General features: G+C 43.0%; 2 protein-coding genes across 3 annotated transcripts in view; one reads left to right on the top strand and one right to left on the bottom strand.

The window, feature by feature from the left end:
* The window catches only part of LOC117261994 (voltage-dependent calcium channel subunit alpha-2/delta-4-like), a 98,849-nt gene that overhangs the window by 45,902 nt on the left and 25,964 nt on the right, over positions 1-26,983 (top strand). The window contains exons 23-28 of the mRNA XM_078167564.1: positions 130-227; positions 433-523; positions 1,464-1,556; positions 1,818-1,939; positions 2,029-2,097; positions 24,119-24,180. Coding sequence (XP_078023690.1) covers positions 130-227; positions 433-523; positions 1,464-1,556; positions 1,818-1,939; positions 2,029-2,097; positions 24,119-24,180 — 535 coding nt within the window. The remainder of the gene's footprint in view (positions 1-129; positions 228-432; positions 524-1,463; positions 1,557-1,817; positions 1,940-2,028; positions 2,098-24,118; positions 24,181-26,983) is intronic.
* Positions 5,082-16,483, bottom strand: LOC117262374 (uncharacterized). Of its 2 annotated transcripts, none has more exons than XM_078167565.1 (4): positions 16,141-16,483; positions 7,586-7,723; positions 6,795-7,478; positions 5,082-6,467 (listed from the first exon to the last, which is right to left on the bottom strand). In XM_078167565.1, exons 2-4 carry the CDS (start codon positions 7,629-7,631, stop codon positions 5,986-5,988), a joined length of 1,212 nt encoding a protein of 403 aa, XP_078023691.1. In that variant the 5' UTR covers positions 7,632-7,723; positions 16,141-16,483; the 3' UTR covers positions 5,082-5,985. The 2 variants fall into 2 exon arrangements, with proteins under 2 accessions (XP_078023691.1, XP_078023692.1); XM_078167566.1 differs by lacking the exon at positions 16,141-16,483 and adding an exon at positions 7,857-7,971.

The raw sequence follows: 26,983 nt of genomic DNA, 5'->3' as shown, positions 1-26,983 counted from the left end.
ACTATGCTGAAGTTATTCTCAGACATCAAATATATATTTTTCATTAACTCTGTATCTAAAACCAGCTGAAAACATTAAGGCAGGTTTCTCTGTAGTTGATCCTGGTTTAATGAAGCCTCTTCTCCTCAGGACGTACTGTGAGACGGACATCGACCCCGGCCACAGGAAATACTCTCAGCTTCAGGCCGCCATCCGCTACCTGCTGGGGAAGGAGCCCGACCTCGAGTGTAGGTTTCTGACACTACAATAATAACCCTTTAATAAGGTTTCCATACATTTATATTTATACAAAGTATAATGGCTTATAATTATTGATTAAACAGTTTTTGTCTTTAACAATTTTAAAGAAGTTCTTGTCCAGAGTGACGAGTGTTTATTTGACATTCATTTAAAAGTCATTTGTGTTTTTTACCAAACCTGTCCGTTGCCTAGGCGACGAGGTGTTGCTGCAGCAAACACTGTTTGACGCTGTGGTAACGGCTCCATTAGAAGCCTACTGGAACGCCCTGATGCTCAACGACAGGTGAGACCTGAGATTTTCACTTTTTACATTTTCATTTTACACCTGATAATGTGAAGCACGCTTCTGATGTACGCCATAGAACTTCAATTAAAAGCCCAGTCTCTGTTACTATACCAGCCTGGTGTAGCTACACACTTTGACAAATAAAGGCCTGTCTCAGTTAGAGGCCTGGTCTGGTTGCCAAGCAGTTCTTTGGATGTATAAACCAGGTTGTTGACCATCCACTTGAGCTAACATGAGTTAGCTGCTTAGATTGCACATACTGATATAAATGTTTAAATGTTAACTCGGTTCAGTTCATTTTACTGAAACCATGAGCACCAGAGAAGATCGTAATTCATTCAGATTTACTGGCATGATGAAGAAAAGTGGTGTAGCTGTCATAATGTCAGAATATGTGTCTATTCCTCAGATCAAAAGAATCAAACGTGTTTTTCATAAGAAATCCAAGTTATGAGTATTGTTTTAAAAGGGATCAAATGATGTCGTGTCGTATGCCGTGTGCTGTGGCCCTCAAGAGCCGTGAAACAAGTAACACAATTATTATACAATAAATATTCAGACTGGTTCAAATAAACACTTTGATGGTATTTCCTGATCTTTGCTGAACAACAGTTTGGTGTAAAAAAAATGAAAGGCCTGTCCCAAATATAGATTGAACCAAATAATAACCCGGGCTACTAATTAATAAAACTGTGTTGAATCAGTAACTTGGGATCCTCATCAATCTTCAGAGTTCAGGTGTGTGTTACCTGCAGGGTCCTACATGTTGTCCCCTCATGGTGTGTGTTACCTGCAGGGTCCTACATGTTGGCCCGTCATGGTGTGTGTTCCCTGCAGGGTCCTACATGTTGGCATATTTGGTTTCTCTCCACTCACGTTGAGTGACGGTGTGTGTGTGTGTGTGTGTGTGTGTGTGTGTGTGTGTGTGTGTGTGCAGGGTGGAGCCAGGAGTTGAGGCGGCCTTCCTCGGTACCCGAGCCGGCCTGATGAGGATCGTGAGATACGCAGGAGTGGAGAGCAGAGTGGCAAAGTAAGACTCTGGCCTGACAGCGTTCACAGTTTGTGTTCAGTTCACAGTTTGTCTCAGAGACACTCAGTGCTGGAGGAAGCACTCAGATCCTTTAAGACTCAACGTCTGACTTGTTGTGCAGCAAAAACAAACTCACAATCAGCCTGCTGACAAAGAGTTTGTACCTGAGCGTCATGATGCCACAGCCCAGGCATGAAATAAATAACTTTGCATTATGTCTTAGAGGAAAAATGTTGTCTGAATTTTAACTTTGCTCAACAGGAGGTTTCTGACCCCGACTGACAAAGACAACCTGTTCACCATCGATCACTTCCCTCTGTGGTACCGCCTGGCCGTGGAAAACACTCCTGGACGCTTCTACTATTACCCCGTCAACGACAAAGGTCCGCCTCTTTAGATCTCTCAACAGTTATTATATCAACATCATCATCAGATGCATCAGCTGATCCTGAGGTGAATGTTTCCTCAACAGGAGTGAAGTATGTGATCGCGACGACAGCAGTGACGGTGTCGTCTGAAGGGAAGACGGCGATGGCTGGAGGTGAGTCATACTGTTGCAGCTCGGATTCAAACACTCACACTGTAGACACTTTTTAAATGTTGTTGTGATGTGTATCTCATCTGCGGGACGTCTTGGATATGTTGTTGCTTTCTGCTTTGTTATTGTTTATTTGTGTTGATTTACTTATTTTGCCTGATATCAGACACTCTGTGCACTCTGACTGATATCTGTGGAGGAGAGGACTCAGTTAATCCTAGCAGATCACACGAGACCAACTTTCCCCCTGAATCTAACATCACTTTAAGACCACACTGATGCGTATCCATAACAACATACTTGTTTTGCCAGGTTTTAAAAGTGGAGTGGAGCAAAGTAAAACAAACTATGATGTCAGGCCTTATTGAAAGACGTTGATTTAGAGCAGCCTCAATAGCAGCGTGTGTCTTAGCATCTTGGCGTTCGCCATTGTTGCCATAACTTCTCTTTGGTTCTGGCGTGCTGCTTAGCAACACTTGGCGGTGTAAGTTCCTATGGCGCTGATTGGATCGTTTATATTGTCCCTCCCACTGACGATAGCCGTGGCCAGAGGTATTATGTTTTCGGGTTGTCCATCCCATTCTTGCGAACACAATATCTCAAGAAGGTCTTGAGCAAACTTTTTCAAACTTGGCATAAAATGTCCACTTGACCTCAACGATGGACTGATTAGATTTTGGCAATCAAAGGTCAAGGTCACTGTGACCTTGCGTCTATCTCATACTCATGAAAGCAATATCTCAAGAAGACCACGGGGAAGTTTCCTATAATTTGGCACAAACGTCCACTTGGACAAAACATGTTTTTGAATTCATACACTAAATATGACGAAATTTGACACAAATGTCTTAAAGGATAAAATAATGAAGTGATGACATTTTATATCCCAAAGGTCAAAGGTGGAGGCACGTGGTGCAGTGATTAGCATTGTCGCTTCACAGTGAGAGGGTTTGCATGTTCTCCAGCTTCCTCCCACAGTCCAAAGAGATACTGAATTTGTGACAATCATCTTTAAACCGTGCTGATTGTATAGATCTCATGTTGTGCCACAGGGTAATGTGTGTGTGAAGCATCCATGTTATTTTAGAGACATGGATGTAAACTGTGAGAGAAACTTGACTGGCTCGTGGAGGCATATAATCATGAGGCAGTAATTCTAGCTGTGACTGAGAAAGTGCTGTTTTATGTCACATCACGAGATGAATCAGTTAACTCAGTGGTCTGGACCCAGGCAGTTACTTATTGGTTTCCTTAACTGTCCCATTGTTCATCTGCTGGATCTCGGGGTATTTACTGCTCTTGAAATGTCTTAAATGTGGTTCCCTTAAAAAAGAAGCTCTAGACGGGCTTTTAAAAGTCTTCATATTAATACAGTTTAGTTTTGAATATTTGCTCTTGCCTGTTGTAGGCAGTGATGTGAGTTATAAAATGTTTCTGTTTGTGACAGCGAGCTGTCAGAAGAAGTTGTACACCTCTAAACTGAAGGTGGGATTGTTGTGACAGTGTGCGCTGCAGGATGCTGTTCAGTTCTTGTGACTACGGCTGCAGCTCCAGCAGCTGGAAGCTCATCACGTCATCAGGGACAAGTGCTGAATTCAGTAAAAACTTAAACTTTTTTAATTAGTTAATGTATTTGTGTCCATTTTTAGAAACTTATCTGGATTAATTTAGTTTGTCATATCAGTAGACATTATTGTTGTACACTGCTGGGTAGTATTGAAAACAGTAATAAATATTTCTAGGCCACATCGTCTCTCCTGGAAAGATCTGACCATGAAACATAAAATTATAATCTGTTTGGCATTTCAAATGTCTTAAATATAACTGAGTAATTCTGCAGAACACTGTGTCCAGATTAAATCATGAGAGCATGCATTAAACAAGAAAAAAACCCAAATCTAAATAAAGTAAATAACATTTGCAGCTAACGAGTGTCAGGACGACCAGCTGCAGCCTGAGTCGGACTGAGAGTGAAATAAAGTCAAATATTTCTACTTATCTTTTTCTTATCTTACCAGGAGCTGAATTATCCTCAGAGGTCTCTTTCTATCCACAAAATGGACCCAATGATTCAAACCAGTAAAAACACTCAGCATGTTTACATGCACGGTTAAGTGGAGCTCCAGTCCCAGCTGGACGAGGACATCTAACTGGCCTACTGTCCTTGTCCCAGTATACAAGCACGGGAGGGGAATCCATTTATTGAGCCAAGTATGTGCGACTCCTCTACGATAGGTGGAGATATGCCCCCTTTCAGCTTGTTAGTATTGGACCTTTTTCCTGTTGACCTATTACGTCACAGACCAAACAATGGACAAACAAGTTAGCTACGGTTAGCTAGCAGCTAACTGCTACCATGGTGGACAACTTTACAGCTCTGTACATTTGGTCCGTCCAAAAAGTCACGGCTCTGGATGTAGATTTCTCCATGTTGTTACCGGCTTCTTCTTCTCTTACACATTTAATGCTATTGGACTTCCGGGTCAAAGCCCGGGGCGGAAACTGTGGAGCATGCTCAGAGCGCCTCGGCCAGTTTGGGTCTGACTGACTGTATACATGCAGGAGTCACATGATCTGGGTGTGTTAGTCCCACTGAGAGTTTCAATTTAGTACAATTTCACACTTACTGTGATAGTGGAGTTTCACAGTTTGGCAGGTCATTAAGATTTTTGAGCACATGAAAAGATTTCAATAAAACAAATCCTGTGGATAACCTGAAAAGATTTTGTTTAGTTTGTTTTGAAAATAACATACAGCTGATGTCCACAGATTAACAAGTCCAGTATTTCTCAGCTCTGCCTGTCAGGAGAGGATGTCAGCGCAACGTCTTGACTCAACACAATCAAGTTGTTTTTTGTCTTTATCTCAGAACAAGTTGCTTTGTGAGTCTGACTCTTTTGATGAATGTTGTTTCCTTGCTGTTGTTGGGTCACCTTGGTCATGATCTGTCGTCATGTCAAATGTTTCTAATAAGAAAAAAAATCCACTTTAGCTAAATATATTTTATTATCTTCAGCATGATTAACAGTCCTTGAGTTGAACTTGAGACAATGTTAATGTGCTTATCACAGAAAATATGGACAGAATAAATTAAAACACATGGACATCACAGTATATGTGAGCTGATACACTCACACACACTTTCAGTCGGCATCTCAGACGTTGCTTTGTTGAATATTTGTTGTCTTCACTGGTTGTTGTGCTGGATTGAAAGCTGTTGTAGCTCAAAGCTTGCCCTCTAGGTGGCAGCACAGCTCTAGTGTTGTTTGAATGCAGTCTACCTCGGTGATGAAGCAGCATTTCCATGGCAGCAGCAGGACTCTAACATGGTTTAAAGTGTCTGATATTTGGAGGGAATTCAACAGGGCATCCACCAAACAGAGGAAGAACTGTTTCTCAATTACAACATAAATACACAGAAGTGATTAAGAAAACGGGAGAATGTGTGCAGGAGAAATGTCACATTTCACAGATTCACAGACGTGTACTTTTGCAGCTTGTGCTTGTTGGGCTCAGATATAAGGACAGACAGCTGGAATCAAAATGTAGTTTCATATTTCTAAAGAAGAAACAAAAACACAGATGAAGGGAAGTCAAGGTGCCAAACAGCAGCTTCAGAGGAGTTTAAAAGCTGGCTGAGAGATGCAGCGCAGGGAATAACAATTCACAGAGCATCCATACATTAGAAGAAGAAGTGCTGCAGCATTCCAGTTTCACTGAATCTAGTCCGGTCCATTAGCTGTACAATCAGTCCCCACCCAGAGGTTTTCAGCACAATCACAGAGCTGCAGGGTTCCTCTCTCCAGACGGTGTCTCATCGACGATGAGAGCTGAGGAGCAGAAGCAGCCAGAGCGTCCTGGAAGGATCTGAAATCAGTAGAAAGCAGTGGGTCAGAAGCTGCTGATTCGATACCCATGCACAATGCCGCAGGCCTCTTTGGGCGGCGACTCCTCCGGCGATGTTGGAGATGACATCTGCCCATCCTCCAGGTCTGTGTCAGCTCCAGACTCTGCCATCAGAGGCTGGCCGCGGTTCTTTATCTCCCTCTGGTACCGCGCCATCAGCGAAGCGTAGACGCAACCGTAAGTCGCTGCAACCACCATCATGACGCACACCGTGCCGCAAATCACTCCTGCAACTATTTGTGTGCCGTGCGCTCTGCGGACACTGTTGGGCCGGTAGCGCTGGCGGGCACATTCGTCGTTGCTGCTGATCCGGCCGGGCGGGCAGGGAGGTCGAGTGGCGTAACATGGGGCGCCGTCTTTGGTGGGACTCTGCAGGCAGTAGCTGAACATCTCTGCTGGCACGCTGCGGATGTCCCTGCCCTTCAAATCCCCCGGGAGACTGCACCGCATCGCATCTACCTGCCCATCTATAAAACAGACGGAGAGGGTAAACATAAAAAGAGAGGGGGAAGAACAGGGAGGGAAAAAGATGAAGTAGAGAAGAGGAAGAAGAACGAGACAGGGAGAGACAGGGGAGGATTGAGAGAGATGGAGGTCATTTTATTCTTAGATGTCTTTGCTCAGCATACATCCATCCTGCAGAGCGGAGATTAATTGCTTCGATTAGACAGCTTTTGAAGTACAGACTCAAAATACAAAGTGATTCGCTCCGGTACAGTCTTAAAGCCGACTGCCAAACCTATCAACTTCACAGTATTTGAGATTTGGAGAGGCCCGCTAACAGCCCTGCTCACCCCTGTAAATCAACCACTCCATCCAGTGCTTGAAGTCTCTCAGCTTGCAGTCGCACTCCCAGGGGTTTCCCGCCAGCTGGAGCTGCTGTAGACCCACCAGGGGCTCAAAGGTGACTCTGTCCAGAGCCACCAGCCGGTTGCCGGCCAAGGACAGCCAGGCGAGTCTCTGAAGCCCATCCAGCAGGCCTATGGGCAGCCACAGGAGGCCATTCGAGGACAGGTCGAGCCCTCGCAGCCGCCACAGCCCCCTGAACACATCCTTGCTCAGGCCAACACTCCCTTGACTTCCATTCCAGCCCTGGAGGACCTCTGCACTACTGTTGGGGTCAGAGGTCACCAGGCGAACCCCGAAGTAGTTAGCAGAGAGATTGAGCCAGCGCAGGCCGCCCAGGCCTGAGAAAGCTCCGGGCTGCAGGGTGGAAAAGTGGTTCTGGGAAAGATCCAAAAGCTCCAGGCTGCTGAGGTTGGACAGCTCGGTCGTGCCCAGGGAGGAGAGGTTGTTCTGGGGCAGGCGGAGGTTCAGAGAGTCCTGGTCCAGCAGTGCTAGGATGGGTGTCAGAGAGAGAAGACCAACGGCGGAGCAGTCAGTCGTGTTGCCATAGCAGGTGCAGGCACCAGGACAGCCGTGGACCGAGCCCAGCACTCCCAGTAGAACCAACACCAGACTGGACAGGGCTGCACACACTGGAGGACATGAAAACAAAAAGAACATAAAGCTTAGAGAGAGAGAGAAGTCACGAAAACACTGCAGTACAGCAGCAGATTACAACTCAGCGTCTGTCGAGACTCACCCAGACTCTCCAGGTGACTTCGTCCATACTGGTCCAGGTTCTTCATGTCTGTCACATTGACTCTACTTTGGCTTCAGGCTCTCATCCAGCTGTCGTCACACTGCCAGTTCACACAAACGTCCAGCTGTGCAAAATGTCCTGAAATAAAGACAATGGAGACAGAAGAGGAGATGTTGAGTAAAAGTGGAAAGTGCAACATCAGCTGCACTCAGATTTTAACACACTCACACACTGATGGAACATTGGTGTTTAGTATCTTGCTTAAGGATACTTCAACATGCAGACTGGAGGTGCCAGGGATCGAACCGCTGACCGTCCCGATAGCAACCCAGGAAAGATTTCTGCTCACACCAAACAGATTTTCTATCGTCCCCGGGATGACGGAACACCATTAGACAGCGAGTCTTGCTTTTTAGCCTGCGCACAACAGAAAAACATCGGCCACTGCCATCGGTGAATGAGGTTGATGGGAGTCTCCAAAGTGGGTATCGGCTGATACTGATGTGTGACCATTAAATCTGTGCATTCCCAACTTTGACTAATTTATTAACCAGATACTTTTTTTACTTTAACCTGAGTCGGTTTCTCAAATGGTAATTTTCATTTTTACTTGAGTCATTTTTTCATGGGAGGAATTGTATTTTGACCTGCACTTGTATAGTCTTCATGTGACAAAGCGCTTTTCACACTTCGAGTCACATTCACCCGTTCACACACACACATTTACACACTGGTGGCCGAGGCTACGTACAAGGTCCCACCTGCTATTCAGTATTTAACACACTCACATACCGGTGGAACGGCCATCAGGAGGCTCAAGGATACTTCGACATACAGGCTGGAGGATCGAACCGCCGATCTCCTGATTAGTAAACGACCCTCTCTGCCTCTGAGCCAGCCACGCTCAAATCAGAACAGAACGCTTTGTTATGGCAACTGAATTCGTCCAGAATGAACTGACTTAAACAGCTGAATATTTTACCAGGTACACTGTGTGATCTTCAGCTTCAGTTCGCTGTCAGCAGAGCGCACAGCTTTGTTTTTCCAATCAGTTTTTATCTCCACAGGCTTTTGACTTTTTATTAGAAAAACAGAAATTTACTAACACATTTCCCACTGTCACCGTCATCCTAAACTGTCTGTGGGAAAAGACGACTGTAATGACTCGTCCCATTCGCTCCTGTATTATGAAGGATAATCCTTTGTGAGCTTTACTTCACTGTGAGATTTACTTTGCTCTCTTGCAGCTTGTACACGTCTTTACTTTCATTCATCTCACTGGTAGCAAATAAAAGATGTACTCGTTCACACTCGGTCCATCTGGTCCAGGGATTCAAACTGATGATTTTCTTTTCACAGGCCTGTTTCCCAAACCTCTCAGCCACCATAAAGAGTGCAACTCGATATGCAAGATTAAGTGGAGTATTTCTTGTGCACTGATTGAAAAACATCAACAGCTTAGTCTGGCTGTGCTGATCTTCAGTATATTGGCATTACAGGCTGGGTTGTGCTGTAACACAGCGCTTCGCTTGTCCTCAATCCTTTTCATTCTTTGCCTTTCTCGCTAGGAGAGAACACACAAGCTTCATGATGAAGTGAAATAATCCTCTGTGTTTTCATCCAGCAACACCGGAGAAAAGTCAATGCCAGCTTCAGTCTTCTCAACGCCCACTTGCAATTCCTCTACGCCGCAGATACAGTACATCGTCAGCATTGTTTCACACATACAATCAAGGAAGATGCTTGTATTTTTGGATGATTCGTTCGTTTTTAATTTGCTCTTTTTCCTCCTCTCGATCTCTCTGGCAGTTTCGGGCACTGAAATATTAGGGGGGGGGGGGGTGCATGAGAGATAACGCTGCAGAGGTAAAGAAAAGTGCTGTCACTCCATCATCTCTCTGTAGCTGCTATAAAGAGCCAGTGAAAAGCTGCCTCAAGGTCTTTCTTTTGTTGCAGGTCTTTCTTTTGTTAAGTTGGCACAATGATGCCAGTCACTCTGCTGCGGCCTGCGTGAGGCAGGAAGGTGCCTCCAGGCCACAACTGACATTACAAAACAGCAGAAATTACAATGCAGGTAGAGAAGGGAGATAATGGGAGGACATATGGAGAGGCACATTCCCAGAAGAATATTTGACGTCACTTCAAATCATCAAGAGACCAAAAATTAGAAGTGTGAGAGCTTTAGTTCCCAGATGATAATCACAAGCAAAGCCTCTGCATGTGGATGGAAGATAATGGACAGTATGTACTGATGCTCAGGGGCTCTGCAGACATTTCTCACCAGAAAAACAACAGCATTGGAAGCTTGTTTAAAAGTGTAAAGGAATACTTCATCCCCAAAATGATCATTTGTATATCAGTTACCCGCCAAGAGTAACCTTCAGTTTGCAAAGTAACTTTAATTACTTATTTATTTGCAACAATTCGTGCAGTATAATCCAAATCCTATACTTGGTATGTGCATTTGAACTCTATTCACGCATTCCACTGAAATCCCACCTCCCAGCTTGTTCATTGGTCAGGAATTCTGGTGCCACTTTTGCCTCTTTTTACTTTAATTCATCAAGAATTTTCTCCGTCTTTTGGATTCTTCATTCACCATGGAGGCATGCGTGAAAAACATAGTCTTTTCCTCACAAATTGGATGTAACATGAGATGAGTAACTGATCTACAGTGATCATTTTGGCAGATGAAGTATTCTGTCGAAGCAAACTGTTTACGTTTCTTGACGTGAAGCAACTGAGGTAGAAGCAGCGATATAATGTCACACTACCACAGACCCTCTGAAGGAGGAAGTCAGGCAGTTGGATGGGAAATGCAGTTTGCTCGAATCCCCCTACCAGCAGCCATTTGGCTAAATACGGGCTCCAATATGCTTCTCAGTCTGCACAGCAGTCGCTCAGAAACTTCTGACCTGGACAGATTTTGCATATAATAATAATGACTTTTGACAGGAAGTTGGATCAACCAGTTGGCATGTATGACGAGTTGTTGAGACCTAGGGAGTCCGTGTTACAAGCTCCTCTTTGAGTAGCTACCCGTAACACTCTGCTCTGCGTAGATCTTAGATTGACTGATTGTATTGATTTGTGGGTCACAAGACGTCTAGATGAAATCTGGGATAAATTTGACTGAAAGGGTTTTTTTTAGATATTTATGTTAAATCTAACTTTTTGATCATTAAATAGTCTTACATTTAAATTTGTGAGGTTTTATCTAATTTCATTTATCATTTTTTTTATTAATGTGAAAATGTGTGAAGCCTTTCTGTATAAAGTCCACATTTATAATGTTACAAATCTTATTACTTGCCTGCAATGTTTACCTGCGATTGTTAAAGAAGTAATTCATGAGTTGACCAAAAATCTGTCCAAAATTTAGTTGAAAGGTGTCTCGAACAAGTCTTACAAAGCATTAAATTTAGCTGTCCAATACCTGTAGTCAAAGAATTCAGATTTGTTTTTGTTTTTTTCTTAAAAAGTTACCCAAACTGATAGGCTAAATCCATTATCAGATTTGTTGGCGAATAATTTAATAGTTGATAAATAATCGGTAAATTGTTGCAGCTCTAACTTGAATGTCTGATCTCATTGGGTGTGTGTGTGTGTGTGTGTTTACCATAAAGGTAGGTAGTTTTAAAGTCACATTTTAGAAGCTGAACAACAGCAACAGAGATCAGTGGAAAACAGACGTAGGGGCAAACAGATGCGAAACGGCATCAACACTAAGTTTGTAAATGTCTCAAAGCTTTATGGCTATAAACATGGAGACAAAAGTAAAAAGCAGTGAGATCAGTCAGAGCCTGAGCTGCAAAATGCACTTCAGAAAATGCTCATATGAGTCACACAGATATCGAGTCTTTTATGAACCCTTCTTGTCCTTAAGGTACGAGGACTTGTTGGTTGGTTTCAGGTGTGTGTGCAGCACTCCACTAACTTGCTGTGAAAGACAATAAAAAATCCGCAGGCTTAGTCACAGTTGTGAATGACAGCTGTCAGTCACTAAGATCTGCTACAGCAGTCTGTAAGAGGATGAGCAGGGCCTTTATCAGATCCCAGGGCATCCTATGGAAAAGATGACCTCTGACCTCTCACTGGCTGATGTTTGGAACAACAGATGGACTCTGAGTCATGTTACACGTTTTAAAAACAGGAGGATTTACAGAACAACGTGCTCTTGTCCTACATAAATCCTGCAGAAGGAGCCATGTAGTAGAGAAACAAACTCCACCTTGACGTCTTTGTCTGGAGACTTTTACTTCAACAACACTGAACACCATAAAAACACTCCACACACTCACTGCTGCATGCTTACACACACTCCAACACTTCTAAAGCTGCGAGCTGAGGACCAAAACAAAAGCAAAGTTGGTATGTCATCCTCTGTTTATCAAGAGCTGAAGTCGCTCCTGGCTGCGTTTCTTCTATTCACCGTCTCCCTCTTTATGCATTTGTCTCTTGAGCGAGCACTCCTCTCTGCACCACTTGGCACCTCTTTCTTTTGGACTTGTGACTTTTAAGGACTTCACAGAGAGTGTAGAGGCTGCTGGGTGGAGGTTGAGGACGTCACATTCACCTTAACTCAGACTTTAGGAGGTTTATCTGTGAAATAGTCTAGCAACCTTTCCAGGTCAAAGAGAATGAAGGACTTTGTACTGTGTTGTGCATTTGTTTTATTTTAGGATGCAGATACTTTTATCCACAGTAAGTTAATAAACTGTAGCGTTAAAGATGGCGGTGTGTCTCGCCACGTTTACTAGTCAGCCCTTATCCGCTGATTTAGTGTGTTGAATCAGAGTTGGCGGAGCCGTCGGTGAATGAAATCACTCTGATTGGCAGTTCGACTCAGCGCACGAGAAGACAAACGGACGTAAAGAAAGCAAACAAAAGGCTAAAGTCAAGAGGGCATCAGATCGAAACAAACTTGTAATATGTTAAGATCTTTTTTTTTAGCCTTTAAACTTTAACCAGTAATGGTTTCTAATTGTTTATGTTATTGTTTGCTAGTGCACGGTAAATATCCTTTGAGACCATATTTGATTGAATAGTTGATGATACTGGATACTCAGTGCTGCTGGTCACTAAGTGCATTGATAAGTATAAATCTCTATTGATCAGAGATGCCTCATAAAAGCAGCACCTTGAAAATCATTGTTTTCCTGTAGTCCAGGCTCATCACTTCATCCATGTTTTTACAAAATTTCATTGTGGATTTTACGTCATCTCACGTCAGTAAGTTGTTTCCTGCTCCAAAAGAACACTAAAACAGGAAGAATCCTGTTGTGATACCAGCTCAGAAAATCCTTCCACACTCACAGACAGTGAGGACAAAAATGTCCTCAGCTCCTTCTGTGTTTGATATTTATAAAGTTTTTGGGAAGCAAACAGCTGTTGAAACAACTTGTCAAAAGCACCATCAGCCAGATTAGACACCGCCCACACAGCAGCGGCAGCGTCACAGATTAAAACTGTGGTTTCAGTCCCCGAGTGGAACAGACGCCTGTTCGGGAGCCCAGATGGTGTCGGAAACAACCGGTCTCTGTTTTCTGTTTTTACTGTCGTGTCGTCATCTCACATCTGCTGTTTTGTTGAGACTTTAGAGCACTTTCACAAGACCTGTAGTAAATACACAGTAGTATATTGTAAGTACACAGTCGTATGTTGTAAGTACACAGTACTTAACACGTTAGCTGTTTGCCTCATAAGCAGTGAGCTTCTCAGGATGACAAACAGATGATGGCATGACGCACTTTATGGAGGTCCAACAGTGGCTCTGAACAGCTGTTGGTGTTTCTGTCTGAATTTAACTGACAGTAAATTTCTGTCTTTTTCTAACTCTGAACTGATCATTTAATCTCTGATTGATCTGATTGATTCTGCTCTTGGGCTCTTATGTAAACATCATCATCAGTGGCTGTGCACTAGCAGAGCCTGCTGGTCACTTAGCTCACTATCAGACTGTGAAGCCCAGAGGAGATATTCTGTTGAGCTAAGCACCATGTCAGCAGCTTCAAACCAAACTGCATTTTCCTTTTTAGATTTTCTGTTGATACAGTTTAAGTTTAAGAAACGTTTTAGAAGGAGATTCACCGTTACCCACATTTGTATAATTCATCTTTAAAGGAATACAGCTGAGACCACTGGAGTGAAGTGTGGATGGAGAAATGCGCATGTGTATAAATGGAATCTGCACGTCCAGTACAAGTCAGCAGCTGTCCACAGATGTTCAGTGCGGAAAGTATGTCGGAGGCTTTGTACATCAATGGTCTGATGACACAATCACAATCACTGCATATATCCAACCTGGTCTCACTCCAAAGTCATCGATATCCGACGCTTGGGCGGTGACTTGCGGCATCAGACACTGACGAAAGGCACTAAAGTCGGCATGATACGCAACCGGTCGCCATTATAGTCTAACAGCGCTCAGCGGCGTCAGGGGGCGGGGCCGCGGCAGGACAAGAACGAAAGTTAAGGCAGCGAAAGTCCAAGTAAGGTGGGCGGGAGTTTCAGTGGATGGGTCCAACAAACACCGACTTTCAGCCGGGACGGTGGTGTTCGCGTCCCGTAAGATTATAAAGCCAAACCCTGTTCGTTTTTCCTAAACCTAACCATGTGTGTTATTTATTTGAGGAAAGAAAACATCAATTAGCGGCGTTGTACCAACCAAGAGACTGTATGTAAATGTTAAATTTCCCGTGAAAATGGACGTGTATAATGAAAACAGACAATGCATGTAACAGGCTGAAGTTGACACGGCGTCCCAGAACGTCAACAACCAACACACCCAGGGTACCTTGGAAAAATGCAAAGCCATATTATATTTTTTTGGCTCTGAGTAGCTAATTTTACATGTCGAATGTTTCCCTTTCCTTCCTTTGTGGCAGTGGAAAACATCAGCTGTGTTTTCAGAAGTTGTTTCACGTTTCGGGATTAAACCAGCAGCCGCCCGGCCTCAAATTAACTTTAGCGGCCTCTCTTTTCCTGTTTGTGGGTCGACAAAAAGCAGCAAAGCAGTCATTTTTGTGCATGTGGAAACATAGTGGATTATTATCTCGATTTAGATCTCAGCTGTTGGGATTCTGTCGCTGAAGTCCTGCCGATGTGATGTTCCCTGCTTCATCTGCAGTGCATCGCTCCGGTTTCCTGGGCTCTAACGTGGCATCCCGCTAGCTGCTTAATGGCCTCTGACAGGCAGCCTCTCCCCCCCGGTGGCTGCACTTTTCCTTCAAACAGCCTGAGAACGAGGCAGCCAAGTGTTTCGGTCCAAAAGGCCGAGAGCACAAACACACTGCAGCATCCACACTGAGGCAGGACGAGCGAGGAAACCACAGAGAGCAAACAAACAACCAGCACACACCAACTGACTGCACACACACATGCTCACTCCCACATGCTTTTAGACTCTATTAAAAGCACAGGCATACACGTGCACAACATGGCCAGAAGTATGTGGACAGCTGAAGATTCCAGTTAACATCTTGATAAAAACAATGTTTATTCAAGTGCTGCTGTAACCAGTTTCAAAACCTGCTGCAGGGATTTGTTTCCATTCAGACACAAGAACATCAGTAAGGTTCAGTTCTGGTCATCAGGTCGGCTCACAGTCGGTGTTCCAGTTCATCCCAGAGGTGTTGGATGAGGTCGAGGTCAGGACTCCACTTCCACATCAAACTGGGAAAACCATTTCTTTATTGAACTGACTTTGTGTATTGAAACAGGAAAGGGACAAACACAAACTGCATTGACACAGCATTGTCCAAAATATCGTTGTGTGCTGTCGACTGACAGAAAACTAACGAGCAACTATTTAGTTTAACCTTAAAGGGACACTATGTGCTAAAGTGAAAGTCGACCCCAGCTTTGTTGCTCAGCTTTTCGCCTCGCTATATTTGCGTTTTTTTCAACGCTGTGTCAGCAATTTTCCTGATTTCCTCTTGGATGTCTGCGACTTCCTGTCTTGCACCTGGTTGCTACCTTTTTACCAAATCCTGAACTCACCTGAGCGCTGTGTAGGTACACGCCCAGGAGCGTCCTGACCGCAGCAAAATAAGAGAATCCAGGCAGAGGGCAGAGTCTCTGCAGATAAATACACCACCACACTGAGAGTGATGACTGGGAGAGTTTACTTTTGCACGAGTCGTCACATTGTTTTGTTTTTTAGGAAAATCCTGTTGTTCTGACAAAATAAAATATTTGATGATGTCACCTCAGGCTCAGGGAACAGGGAAGTTTCTCACTATTTTCTAACCTTTCGTAGACAAAACCAAAACTGATTAATCTTGATAATAATCAAAATGGATTAACAATGAAAATAATCATTAGTTGAAGGTCCAGTATTCTGTAGCCCTGAGATTTCCCTTTCTTTTAAGTAAAGGGTCTAAATGAATAAAATACAGTAAAGTACGTGGACAAGATGTCCACTTACTTCTGGCCACATAGTGTATATGCACACAGATATAGGACACACACTCCTCTCGCTTTCAAAGGCACATTACTGTACATTTAGTGTCTACACACACACACACACACACACACACACACACGCCGCTCACCATCTGCTTTGCTGCTTCAGCCTCCAAACAGAGAAAGAAGACAGAAACTGTTCTTCTTCTGCTTCATCTGCAGCGGTCACAAAAGAAGAAGAATCTGAAGCTCGTCTCTCTTTAAAACCAAAATCTGGAATTTCAGATCTGAGTCCAGAAACCAGACTTGGTCTTCAAGGACAGAAACTGGTCTCAGCACAAAAAGACAGAAGCTCAAATCCTCGATGAAACCAGAATCTGAAAGCTGGACTGGAGTTTCATTCCAGATCAGACGCAGCTCTTTGTCGTTGTCTTCCTCCTCTTCGTCCACATCGCTGCTCTCTCAGCTCCCGCTGATCGTCTCTGAGCTCCTGTCCAACACACACCCTGCCTGCCGACTGAGGGCGAGCGAGAGGGAGAGAGAGAGAGAGAAGCCACATGCCGCTGCTAATGGTGTGTGTGTGTGTGTGTGTGTGTGTGTGTGTTGAACGTGTTGTACTGAGCGTGTAATGTGCATTAAAGCAGAGTTTGACAGAAATAGTAACAGCAGAGTGTTGCAGCTGCAGGCTGAGCTCTCAATGAATGAGACAGAGACACTGTAGTATTTCTTTGCAGCACTGTACCGAATGTAGGGCTGGGTGATATGGCCTTAAAATAGTAATAGTAATAATAAATAATTTCAGCGTATTTTTGTGATAACGATATTCTTGACAAAATGACAAAGTAGTAAAATATATAAAAATAAAAAAATGTAAAAAAAAAAAAAAGTATAAAATATATATATGTATATATGTATATATATATATATACACATATATGTATATTATTAATTTAAGAACATAGAACTGCAACAAACTACGTGATGTAGTTTCATTTTGCTTCAAATATTCAATAAAAAATAAGCAGAAATGATCTCTCATTTCTTTAGTTTGTGAACAACAGCAGTAACTCAGAGTGAGATTCAGATTCTGTTACAATATTAAATGTTCAACTAAATAAAATCTGCCACTAATTACACATTTAAACAGCTTCCAAATACAAAAAATGTCCCCTGGGATCTATATATATAAATCAACAGCTGATTTCCTTCTTTCAGTAAAATCCTAAATGATTGAGTTGTTTTTTTCCACCTGGACCTTTATGCTCTGCCATTTCTCCTCTAATCATCAGCTGTAACCTGTGACAGGCTGTTATGATACCACAACTATCACACAGTCACATATATGGAGTTTATTCACGTAGGTTTACATCACCAAAGGTTTATGACAAAATCACTTGACAACACTGACTCCGCTGTGCTGCTGCCAGAGGAGCCGCTGAATGAGTTCCCTCTGAGCGCTAAGAGAAGTAAAACATTCAGGACGACACAGTTTATTCCACACTACTGAAGCTGCTCCTCTTTTTGGATCCACCAAGGAGTCGCTAATAATTTCACTTTCAGCCATGATTGTTGTTGCCGTGGGTAACAGTATGATGTCAGTATGTCATGATACGTATCTACGAAATTGGATGCATGTTCAGCTGCAAGTCAAAGCCACATTTGAGATGTCACAAACACTTTTATAAAAAGAGACTATGATCAAAATAAAATGCAAAGACGGGGATTATATTCTCCTGTTAGAAAATAAACAGCTGCACAACATGGAAATGAAAAATAATATCAAATGAATAGCAGGGCTGTACGTTAACTTTTTGCACACAGCACTGGAGCTACAGAGATTTGAAGGTCTGCAGCAGCACAGGACACTAAACTATAACATGAGTATAAAGCCCCGTTTCCACAGAGCAGTACGGTGTGGTTCAGTTCAGTTCAGTTCAGTGCCCTTTTTTTCTGTTCCCACAGTGTAAAGTTGTGGATGGTCCCAACAGAAGCGTTCCTTAGCGTCCCCACCATGTTTGGTCCCCCCTCTGTTGGGGTACCTAGCACACAGATCTGGTACTAAAAGGTGGAGCTGTGAACACTGCAGTCTGATTGGTCAGTAGAGGACGCTCACTCTGCTCAGGGCTGAGTTGTGTCTGGTTTTGAGGCTCATGTAACCACTGTTCATACTGTGGAGTCTAATTTCCTAAAGCAGCTGCTTACTGTAGTTTTTCTCAAATAAACAGGAGGAAACGGTGCATATGTAAGGGACTATTTTCAGCGGCGGATTAATCCACATTTGATGCTCCAGTATTTGTTGCAGCAGGACGGTGTGTGTTGGGGATTGAGTCAAAATAAACTACAGTGTGTGTTCATGGTAATAAAGGAAGATGTGACACAGTGTGACTCACTGATGTGTTTTTAACATCAATAGAGGAAGAAGATAAATCAGGCTGCAGAGACACACACACACACACACACACACACACACACACACACACTGTACGTATTAGAAGAAACATTCACTGTTGGTTTTGATTCTCAGACAATAAGACAGTAAAAACGTCACCAGTCTTTAATCCTGATTGTAAGGAAAGAAAATGAGTGTAGAGACCGGACTCCACTCACAGAGAGACAAACACAACGTCTCTAAATAACTGATTTAATCCTCTTCAGCATCACTGGTACTGATTTTACTTTACCTTTACTTTCATACTGCTCTTATGTGAACTAGTTTTATATTCGTATATTTCATTATCTAAATGTTTCTCCTTAAAATGATCATTTCATTTACTAATGTGAGCGTTTAGTTTATTGTTCCCCTCCATTGTTTTAGGTTCTCTATCAGCACTGTTTTTTTCTTTATAAAATCCATTCCAGTGAAATCTGGACGCCCAGTAGCTCAGTGTGTGGACCAGGCACCTGATGTCCAAAGGCACTGTCTATGCTGCAGAGGTTGTGGGTTCAATTCCAGCCTGCTGCTCTCTGCTGCATTTGAACTTTTGACAGAGCCATTTCCCCTGCTTCCAGTCTTTATGCTAAGCGAGTCATTGCTGTGTTTCCAGAGGCTTATTAGGCACCAAACGTGGTTTTTGTCTGGCGATCTATGGCTTTTTACCGGTGGGGACAGTGCCACATAAAGCAGGTATTTAATGCCAAAACATGATCTTTTCCTAACCATAAACAAGTGTTCTTTGTGCCTAAACTGAACCACACAGTAACCACAGCATAAAACATAAAGTTTCAACGTATCTGCTACACAACAACATACAAATGTAACATATCCATAGTTTGCAGGAACGTTTCATGCTAACGTTCATGCTGGGGATTGTTGACATTTTATTGAATTCATTTATTTTTAGGTTAATACTTTTTTGGATGCTGCAGCGTTGTTACTTCCCGCTGTGATGTCTGCAGTGTCACACTCTTGTTTCAGATGACATGAAACTGGATCAGATGAAAATGTATTGATTAGCTGTTTGCAACAAACATGTAGCAGAATCCATAAACAACAAATACAGTTAACAGCAGAGATGATGAGGAGTGTCAAAAATCACAGGAAGTTAGGTGGAAATAAAAACATGATTCAACACCAGAGCTGTGATGGAACGTGCAGAGAAAACCTGAGTAAACACATGAAATATGAAGAAAAGTGTAAACAGTGCTGGTAGAAAATTGGATCATAAAACTTTAATGTTCTCAGGGGAGCATTTAAACAGACTTTATTCCTGCACTCAGCGCCCAGTTACATCACACAGGAGTTGGCTCGACTAGTAAAATAAAAGCACACATGCAACAATAACAATGCAGATTCTGTCATCATGAACTCCTCATGCACGCCGTGACGTATTTATAAGTTTGCTTACTGACGTGAGGTTGAGAAGTAGAATAAATGTGTGGGGTGTGTTGTTGTCCCATCGCGGACTCGTCCTGCAGACTGCAGCAGAAACAGTGCAGCTGCAGCGCTGAAGGGTGGCGATAAGGACGCTGTTGACAGGAAAGGAGAAAAAAAACAGAGAAATGAAATCAAACAGCGGAGCAAAGCCGCAGACCACTGAGTCTGCAGAGAGGCTATTTTAAAAAGAATGAAGGAGAGTGATGCCTTAAGAGGTTTAGAGAACCCAAAGGTCACAACACAGATGCAGCGTCACATTTCTTCCCTCTGCTACAAACATCCTGCTGCACACTGAGCCTGTAGACGTCAAAACTTGACTTTTAAATGACTCGTTAAGCTCTCTGTCGCACCAACAGGGATTTCTCACTGACTTCTGCATCAAGGGCAGCGCCTAACAGCGAGGGTTGAACTTGTTTACATGCAGTAACAAAGAAATGAATGTTCTCCTTTTATCAGTCTGTGTTAAGTGATGAATTCAAACTAAAATATCTTCATAGTTATGAATGCAGCAGACCGTCCTCTAAAACATGTCCCTATAGGTTGTTTCTACAAGCAGCTTATTATGACTCATATTTACATTTATTGTAGGCGGCGCCCTCTAGTGGCCGCAGCAAGCCTCAACGAACTGCATCAGGCTTTAAAGCTAAATTTATATAGTGGTCAAAAGTGGAATTACATCGTCTGGGTCCGTCCCATGATGCCATGGGGCCACAAAAGACTTTTTCCTGTAGACATTGTGAAAGAGTCGTCTGTACATCAATGGATAAATAGATACCTGTTTTTTTTTGTTGTTGTTGTTGTTGTTTTTGCATCAAAACTGCCATGAAATGACTTGTTTCACTATCAGGATTTGATCCAGTTGGTCCAACAACATTTTGAAAGTCAAGAAGAGCCGCACAAGTCACTTGTGCATTTGCCCTGTTGGCCCCACAATGCGGAAGATCTGGGTAATTTTATATCACAGAAATAGAGCTTTTTTGGCTTTATGCGCCACTGAGCAACTTTCATGGGAATGAATGGGGGCCATTTTACGTATTTACGTATTTCAAGTCTGTGGTGGCTGTTCATGTCCTGTGTGAGACCAAAAGTCAACGTTAGGTTATTGAACTTACGTAATGTACTCAAATCTTGTCTCGTACATAAGGTAAGTTAAATACTTAATAAATACTTAACGCTTCAGAAATATACTCCGACATATTTCTGAAGCTCTGACACATTACCAGTGGATAGACTAGCAGATTGAGGGACAATGAGATTTACGCTCGCAGTTGAAAAATCTCAAATAAATCCAAACAAGAAAGAATCTGTTTCACTGAGCTAAAACACAACAGATCCCTGAGGCGTTGGGAACACGTGCACACTGCAATGGCGTCGCTCTGGCGCTTGAACGCACCTGCCACGCATCTACATTGAAAACTGAATTTGAGGGCACAAAAAACGCGGCATGGTGTGCAGCCCCTTAAACATGTGTTGAATGTTCGTATGTGTCACAAGTAGTTGAAAGGAAAAGTTAATAGGTGAAAGGTACTAACAAGAAATGATCAGTGACGAGGTGTTCAGTTACAAAGAGGAAGTTAATCGCCTCTGCACAGCCAACTGGAACTGTTGATTCTCTGTAATCATCCAACATTAATGAGAGTTATTCTGTTCAAGAGTCGTGGTTGTTCAGGTGACAAGTTGTGACGACATCTTGGAGGAATAAATAAAAAGTTTTATTTCCCAGTTAAGCAAATATAAATGTCAGACTTTGAGCTTGAATTAAAAAGAATGAGACGTCTCTTAAAATCAAAAGGAGGTAACTAATTTAATATCCTACACTAAATTCCTCTGTACTCTAAACAGACGGCAGTTACTTCTTCCTGCACTGCAGCGTCGCCCAAAAATCTGCAGCCGCTGAAACGTTCAATAACCAGAAATCAAAGGTTTTACAGCTGCTCCGCTTTCCAATAACACCAGTACACAAGAGGCTCGACATGTCGCCTGATATCACGTGTATGTGTGTGTGTGTGTGTGTGTGTGTGAACCGTGTGAGGAACAGTTTTCATTATTGAAGTGACAAAAAGCAGTTGGAGATTTTATGTTGGTCAGAGTGGAAACGACCCCCGCTGGTCCTTTAACGCCGCGGTCACAGAGTGACGAGCTGCTGCGGTCGAGGCCACCGGCTCAGACCGGATCTTTGTATCTCAGCAGGAACGTGGTGTTTTTTAATTGCTCTGCTAGTGATTTTTTTATAAGTTAATGAACTGAATCTGGTGGTAGCAACAGCAAAAATGCAGTTTGACCAGGACTGGATGTTCTTTTTAGGTTTGAGCTTATTTCAGAGTTTAACATTGTTGTGGATGGTACCAACAGAAGCGCTCCTTAACAACAGTTTTACATTCAATAACAAAATTTTGGCCATGATTCATTTTGACATGAACACGTAATCTAGGAAATATTTTGAAAAGGAACCTTTAAATGAGTTTTCATGCCTTGGTGCTGTCGATAGCTGAGGCCGGAGGCGTGATGTTTTCAGGTTGTACAACATATTTACGTACTCACATACGTAAACGCAGCATCTCAAGAACGCTTTGAGGGAATGTTTTTTAAACTTTGCACAAGTGTCCACTTTGACTCAGTGATGAACTGATTAGATTTTAGTGTTCAAAGGACAAAGTCACTGTGACCTCATCTGTCTCGCCCTAGTGAACACAATAGCTCAAGAACAGCTCAAGGGAATTTTTTCAAATTTTACACGAACGTCCACTTGGAATTAAGATGAACGTATTTCATTGATTGTCTCAGACGGTTAACATCCCCTCCATGTTGAGTGTCAGATGTTTCCATCAGGGCGGAGGTTTTGCCTTTTCTAAATGTAGCAGTAAGCGTTACAGATCGTCTGTTGTCCCGTCTGCTGTCGCTTTTCTTAACCAGCAGTGACCACTAATTGTCCATGATTTACCCCTGACAGTGTGTGAGACTGATTCTGTGTGTTTAGTAGTTTACTGTGTATCCCAAATTGCCCCCCTGGGGGACATTAAAGTTTTACCTCACCTTACCCTACATTTTGGTGGTCAAAGCTCAAGGTCACCAAGGCCTTGCAGCTGTCTCATTTTCATCAGTGTAATTTCTCAAGAACACTTTGAGGGAATTACTTAAAATTTGGCACAGACGTCCTCTTGGGCACAAGGATGAAGTGATGAAATGATGACATTTAATATCAAAAAGGTCAAAGGCTGACTTCACTGTGACATCATGATGTTGAGATATTGAATTGGTGACACTAATCTTGAAACTGTGCTGATTGTATAGATGTTCTGTGAAGCATCCATGTTTGTTCAGACATGGATGTAAATAATAACTGCATGGTGACTGGTGCTCCTCCTGAGAGGAGCTGCCCAGTGTGGAGCTCTGATGTTTGTTTTTTTTGTGTTTGCATTTGCACTGCCAAGAGGAACAGGAACAGACGTATTGTACGTCACTGCTCCGTCACTTTCACTGTGATGAGTCAAAATGATCAAAATGATTAGTATTTACACCGTCACATATTTGCTCAGTAGAGTCTGGACTTTACTGTCGGCCCATTGGTCTGTGTGTGTGTCCTCTTTTTCGTCACGAGCTCTTGTTTCTGTTTTGTGCTGTCTGTGGTTTATATGGCCAACAGGTTTTCAAAAAATGCCGGTTGTATTCCAGAACGTGTCATAATGACAAATGCTGGTTCAGCCAGTTTGCATCAAATCAAACCGGTTGGGACCAGATGGGACCAGCAGAACCAAAACCTGACCAAACTTTTTACAAGTTATTACTGTTGGAAAATCAGATGAACATAACACGAAGTGACAAATCACAATTTAAACCTCTTTAATCTAACCACTGAGTAGGCTGCAGAGGTGAAGTAAAATACCTCAACATTAGTATGTACTTGAATAAACACCTCTCACACACATCTGACGTCACTCAGATCGTCAGCTTGCTCCTAAATACTCGCTGTGTACCTCACTGTGATACTCAGAGTAATAAAGCAGCTTCAGTACATTACTGAGGGACTGAGGGCGTCATTACGGCGTCTGCAGGGAGCACACACACCATCAGGCTCATCAGTGTTTACATCCCTTCATTAGCGTCAGGACATGACAGAGGTGAACCCAGGGTCGAATTGATTTCCTGTCCTCCGTCTTTCCTCCACAAACAGCAAACTGTTCAGCTCTGCAGAGTCCATCTTGTCCTCGTCTGTCTTTAATGCGTATATGTGTGTGTGTGTTTTCTATTTTTAGCTATCGGGGTGCAGATGTCCTTGGATTGGCTGGAAAAGAGGTTCTGGGCCATTGCCAAGCAGGTGATCAGAGGACGCACTCTCACACATGATGGCTGATGTCACTAAAGAGGACACTGACACCAACCTGAACCTTAACTGATAACAGACACTTATCCCTCCAACACTGACCTCAGTCTGACCTCAGTCACACAAAGTTTCAGCGTTTCTCACCAAAACTCATCGTGTGTTTTCTTCTGATCTAACAAACACGTTAAATGTTCTTCTCTCCTCCATAAAACATTTTGAAACCTGCATTCTTTACGCACATTTTATTTATTTTCTAGCTGTCTTTTTCACCGTCTTTCACTGCTGTGTTTCTGGGTGCGCTCTGCAGCCCCCTTAAAGTATTGCGTTAGAAAAGCTGTATGGACACTACAGGTCGATCGATGGTGGATTTTAAATGCCCAGACACACCACGACCTCGCGTCGCCTGTGCCTCAGCTGAAAAGTTGTACCGCAAAAATTGTTCTGCACCTGCATGAGCGGAAATAACTCTTCACACCAGCAGATGGCAGTAGTCTGAATTTGTCATTCAAATAGGAAAAACCAGACGACCATCATGATGCTAGTTAGCCAGTTAGCACATTAACAACACAGTCCAGTGTTTAAAGAACAGAGTGTATTTGCTGTGCGCCAGTGAACAATAACACAAACCATCAGGAAACATTTCTGCTGAAGAGCTCAGTGACTTAAGAAAACTTTTCTTTCTTTATGTAGCAAGTTTGTTTTGGTCTCACTCCCTCTCGACTTTAGCTGTTTGTTTCCTCACTTTCCTTTTTCTTATTGTGCGCCGAGCTGAACGGCCAACAGGCTGCGCCAACTCTGATTCAACATACTCAACTGGCCAAAAAACACAGACAAGGGCTGACTAGTAAATGGTGCGAGGCACACCGCCATCTTTAACATTACAATTATTAACTTACTGTTAATGAAAGCATCTACATCCTAAAGTAAAACAATGGCCAAAATGACAATGAAAAAAGGGTCTAAGTGACTAATGGGAAAGACTATTAATGAAACTGGTCCAGTATTGAGAGCGAGCGCTGCAGCCACAGTAGTGAAACTACAAATGTAACCCCGACAGGCAGTTGTTCAACATCCGTTTATGTCCAATAAAAGTGTTTGGTTTTGCCACAGACAGGCGCAAAGTTTTATTCTACGTGTCTGCTAACTTACAGAAAAGACCCTACAGAGGAAGGGAACATTTTCCGTACCTTTTGCTGATTTGTGTCCAAGTCTCGCTCAAGGGGAAGTCTCGTTCTAAAATCTCGCAGACTTTTCCACATTGTCAAAATCAGCTAAATATTCAGCCGTGACGTTTAAAATCACTTTCTGTACTCCAGCACAACAGAATCTCCCCAGCACTCCCTTTCCAACTTTCACTAATGTTTCCCACTGTTGTTTTTGATCACAGTAACAAACAAACAGACCAGTGAAAGATAAGAAACGTTTCATTTGTCTGTAGGATCCTTTCAGTAATGTTGTCAGACAGTTCTAAAAACAATCTGAGCCTGTCAGTGGCAAAAATAAACACTCTTGATAGAGGTAAATTGACGGTGCATAATTGTAGACTGGGGTCATAAACTCTGTCCCCAGTCGACCCTGTTGCATCCAGATGCTCCGTCACACCAGTATATGTAGTTTAGTGACCAGAGTTCAACTAAAATCAGCTTTGACCCCAGAATACACTGAGCTCTACACAACAGGTGTCCACTGGGATTCTAATATTAACAAGAGGCAAACGTTATGGTCGCAGCAGTTTGACTGTTGAAAAGAAAAATGGAGTTAGGTTGTTAAGTTGTGAGTTAAATTGGGAGCATAGAGATGCAGTCAGGCAGAAGTCTACCAGTTGGCGACTGAGCTCGCAGATACTAAGTGTGTCATCAAATTTTAAGCAACACTAAGTTTTCCAAGGACAAAGAAATTATTATTACTGTGTGACCATCCAATAATAATCCTCTGGATTCAGAGGTCATTTTTCTAATTTTCCTTTTCCTTCATTAGGGAGCAGAACCCATTAATTGTGCACATTAAGTCTCTTTGACTTTTCATATTAAGATTAAAGTGGAGTGTGAAGAGAATGGGATGTAAAACAGCTGATTTGACCCTTTAGAGACCAAAGTAGAGATGAGTGTTTCTCATGCTCCTCATTCAGCAACATTTTTATTGTTTAAGTGGCCTCTTTTCTGATCTTTACAGTTAAAGAAGCAGTGTGTAGGATTTACTGGAATCTAGCGAAGAGGTTTGCAAACAGCTGAAACTTCTCCTGGTTTATTCAGGAGGTTTTTACTGGGAGCTGAATTATCCACACAGCTCTTTGTGTCTCTAAAGCAAACGGAGCAGGTGTTTCACATCAGTATGAACACTAACTGTTTTTCTAATCTGTGGTCATGAGCTTTGGGTAGTGACCGAAAGAATAAGATCGCGGACACCAGTGGCTGAAACGAGTTCCTCCGTAGCGTGGCTGGACAGGAGTAGAGCCGCTGCTCCTTCGCAATGAAAGGGGTCAGTGGAGGTGGTTCAGGCATCTGATCAGGGTGTTACCTCCCTTTAGAGGTTTCCAGGCACGTCCAACTGGTACGAGGCCTCGAGACAGACCCAGAACACCCTGGAAGCATTATAGATCTCATCTGGCCTGGGAACTGGAAAGGGTCACTGGGAAGATGGATATCTGAAGTACTTGCTCAGCCTGCTGCCCCTGTGACCCGGCCCCTGTGACCCGGCCCCTGTGACCCGGCCCCAGATAAGCAGATGAATGGATGGATGTTTTGTCAACGCTCTCGCTGCGGAGCGGCTGCCAACTACAGGGGCCGACATGAAAACC

The sequence above is a fragment of the Epinephelus lanceolatus genome, chromosome 5 (assembly GCF_041903045.1).
Source record: "Epinephelus lanceolatus isolate andai-2023 chromosome 5, ASM4190304v1, whole genome shotgun sequence".
Classification (NCBI taxonomy): domain Eukaryota; kingdom Metazoa; phylum Chordata; class Actinopteri; order Perciformes; family Serranidae; genus Epinephelus; species Epinephelus lanceolatus.
This window is presented reverse-complemented; position numbering and strand designations above follow the sequence as displayed.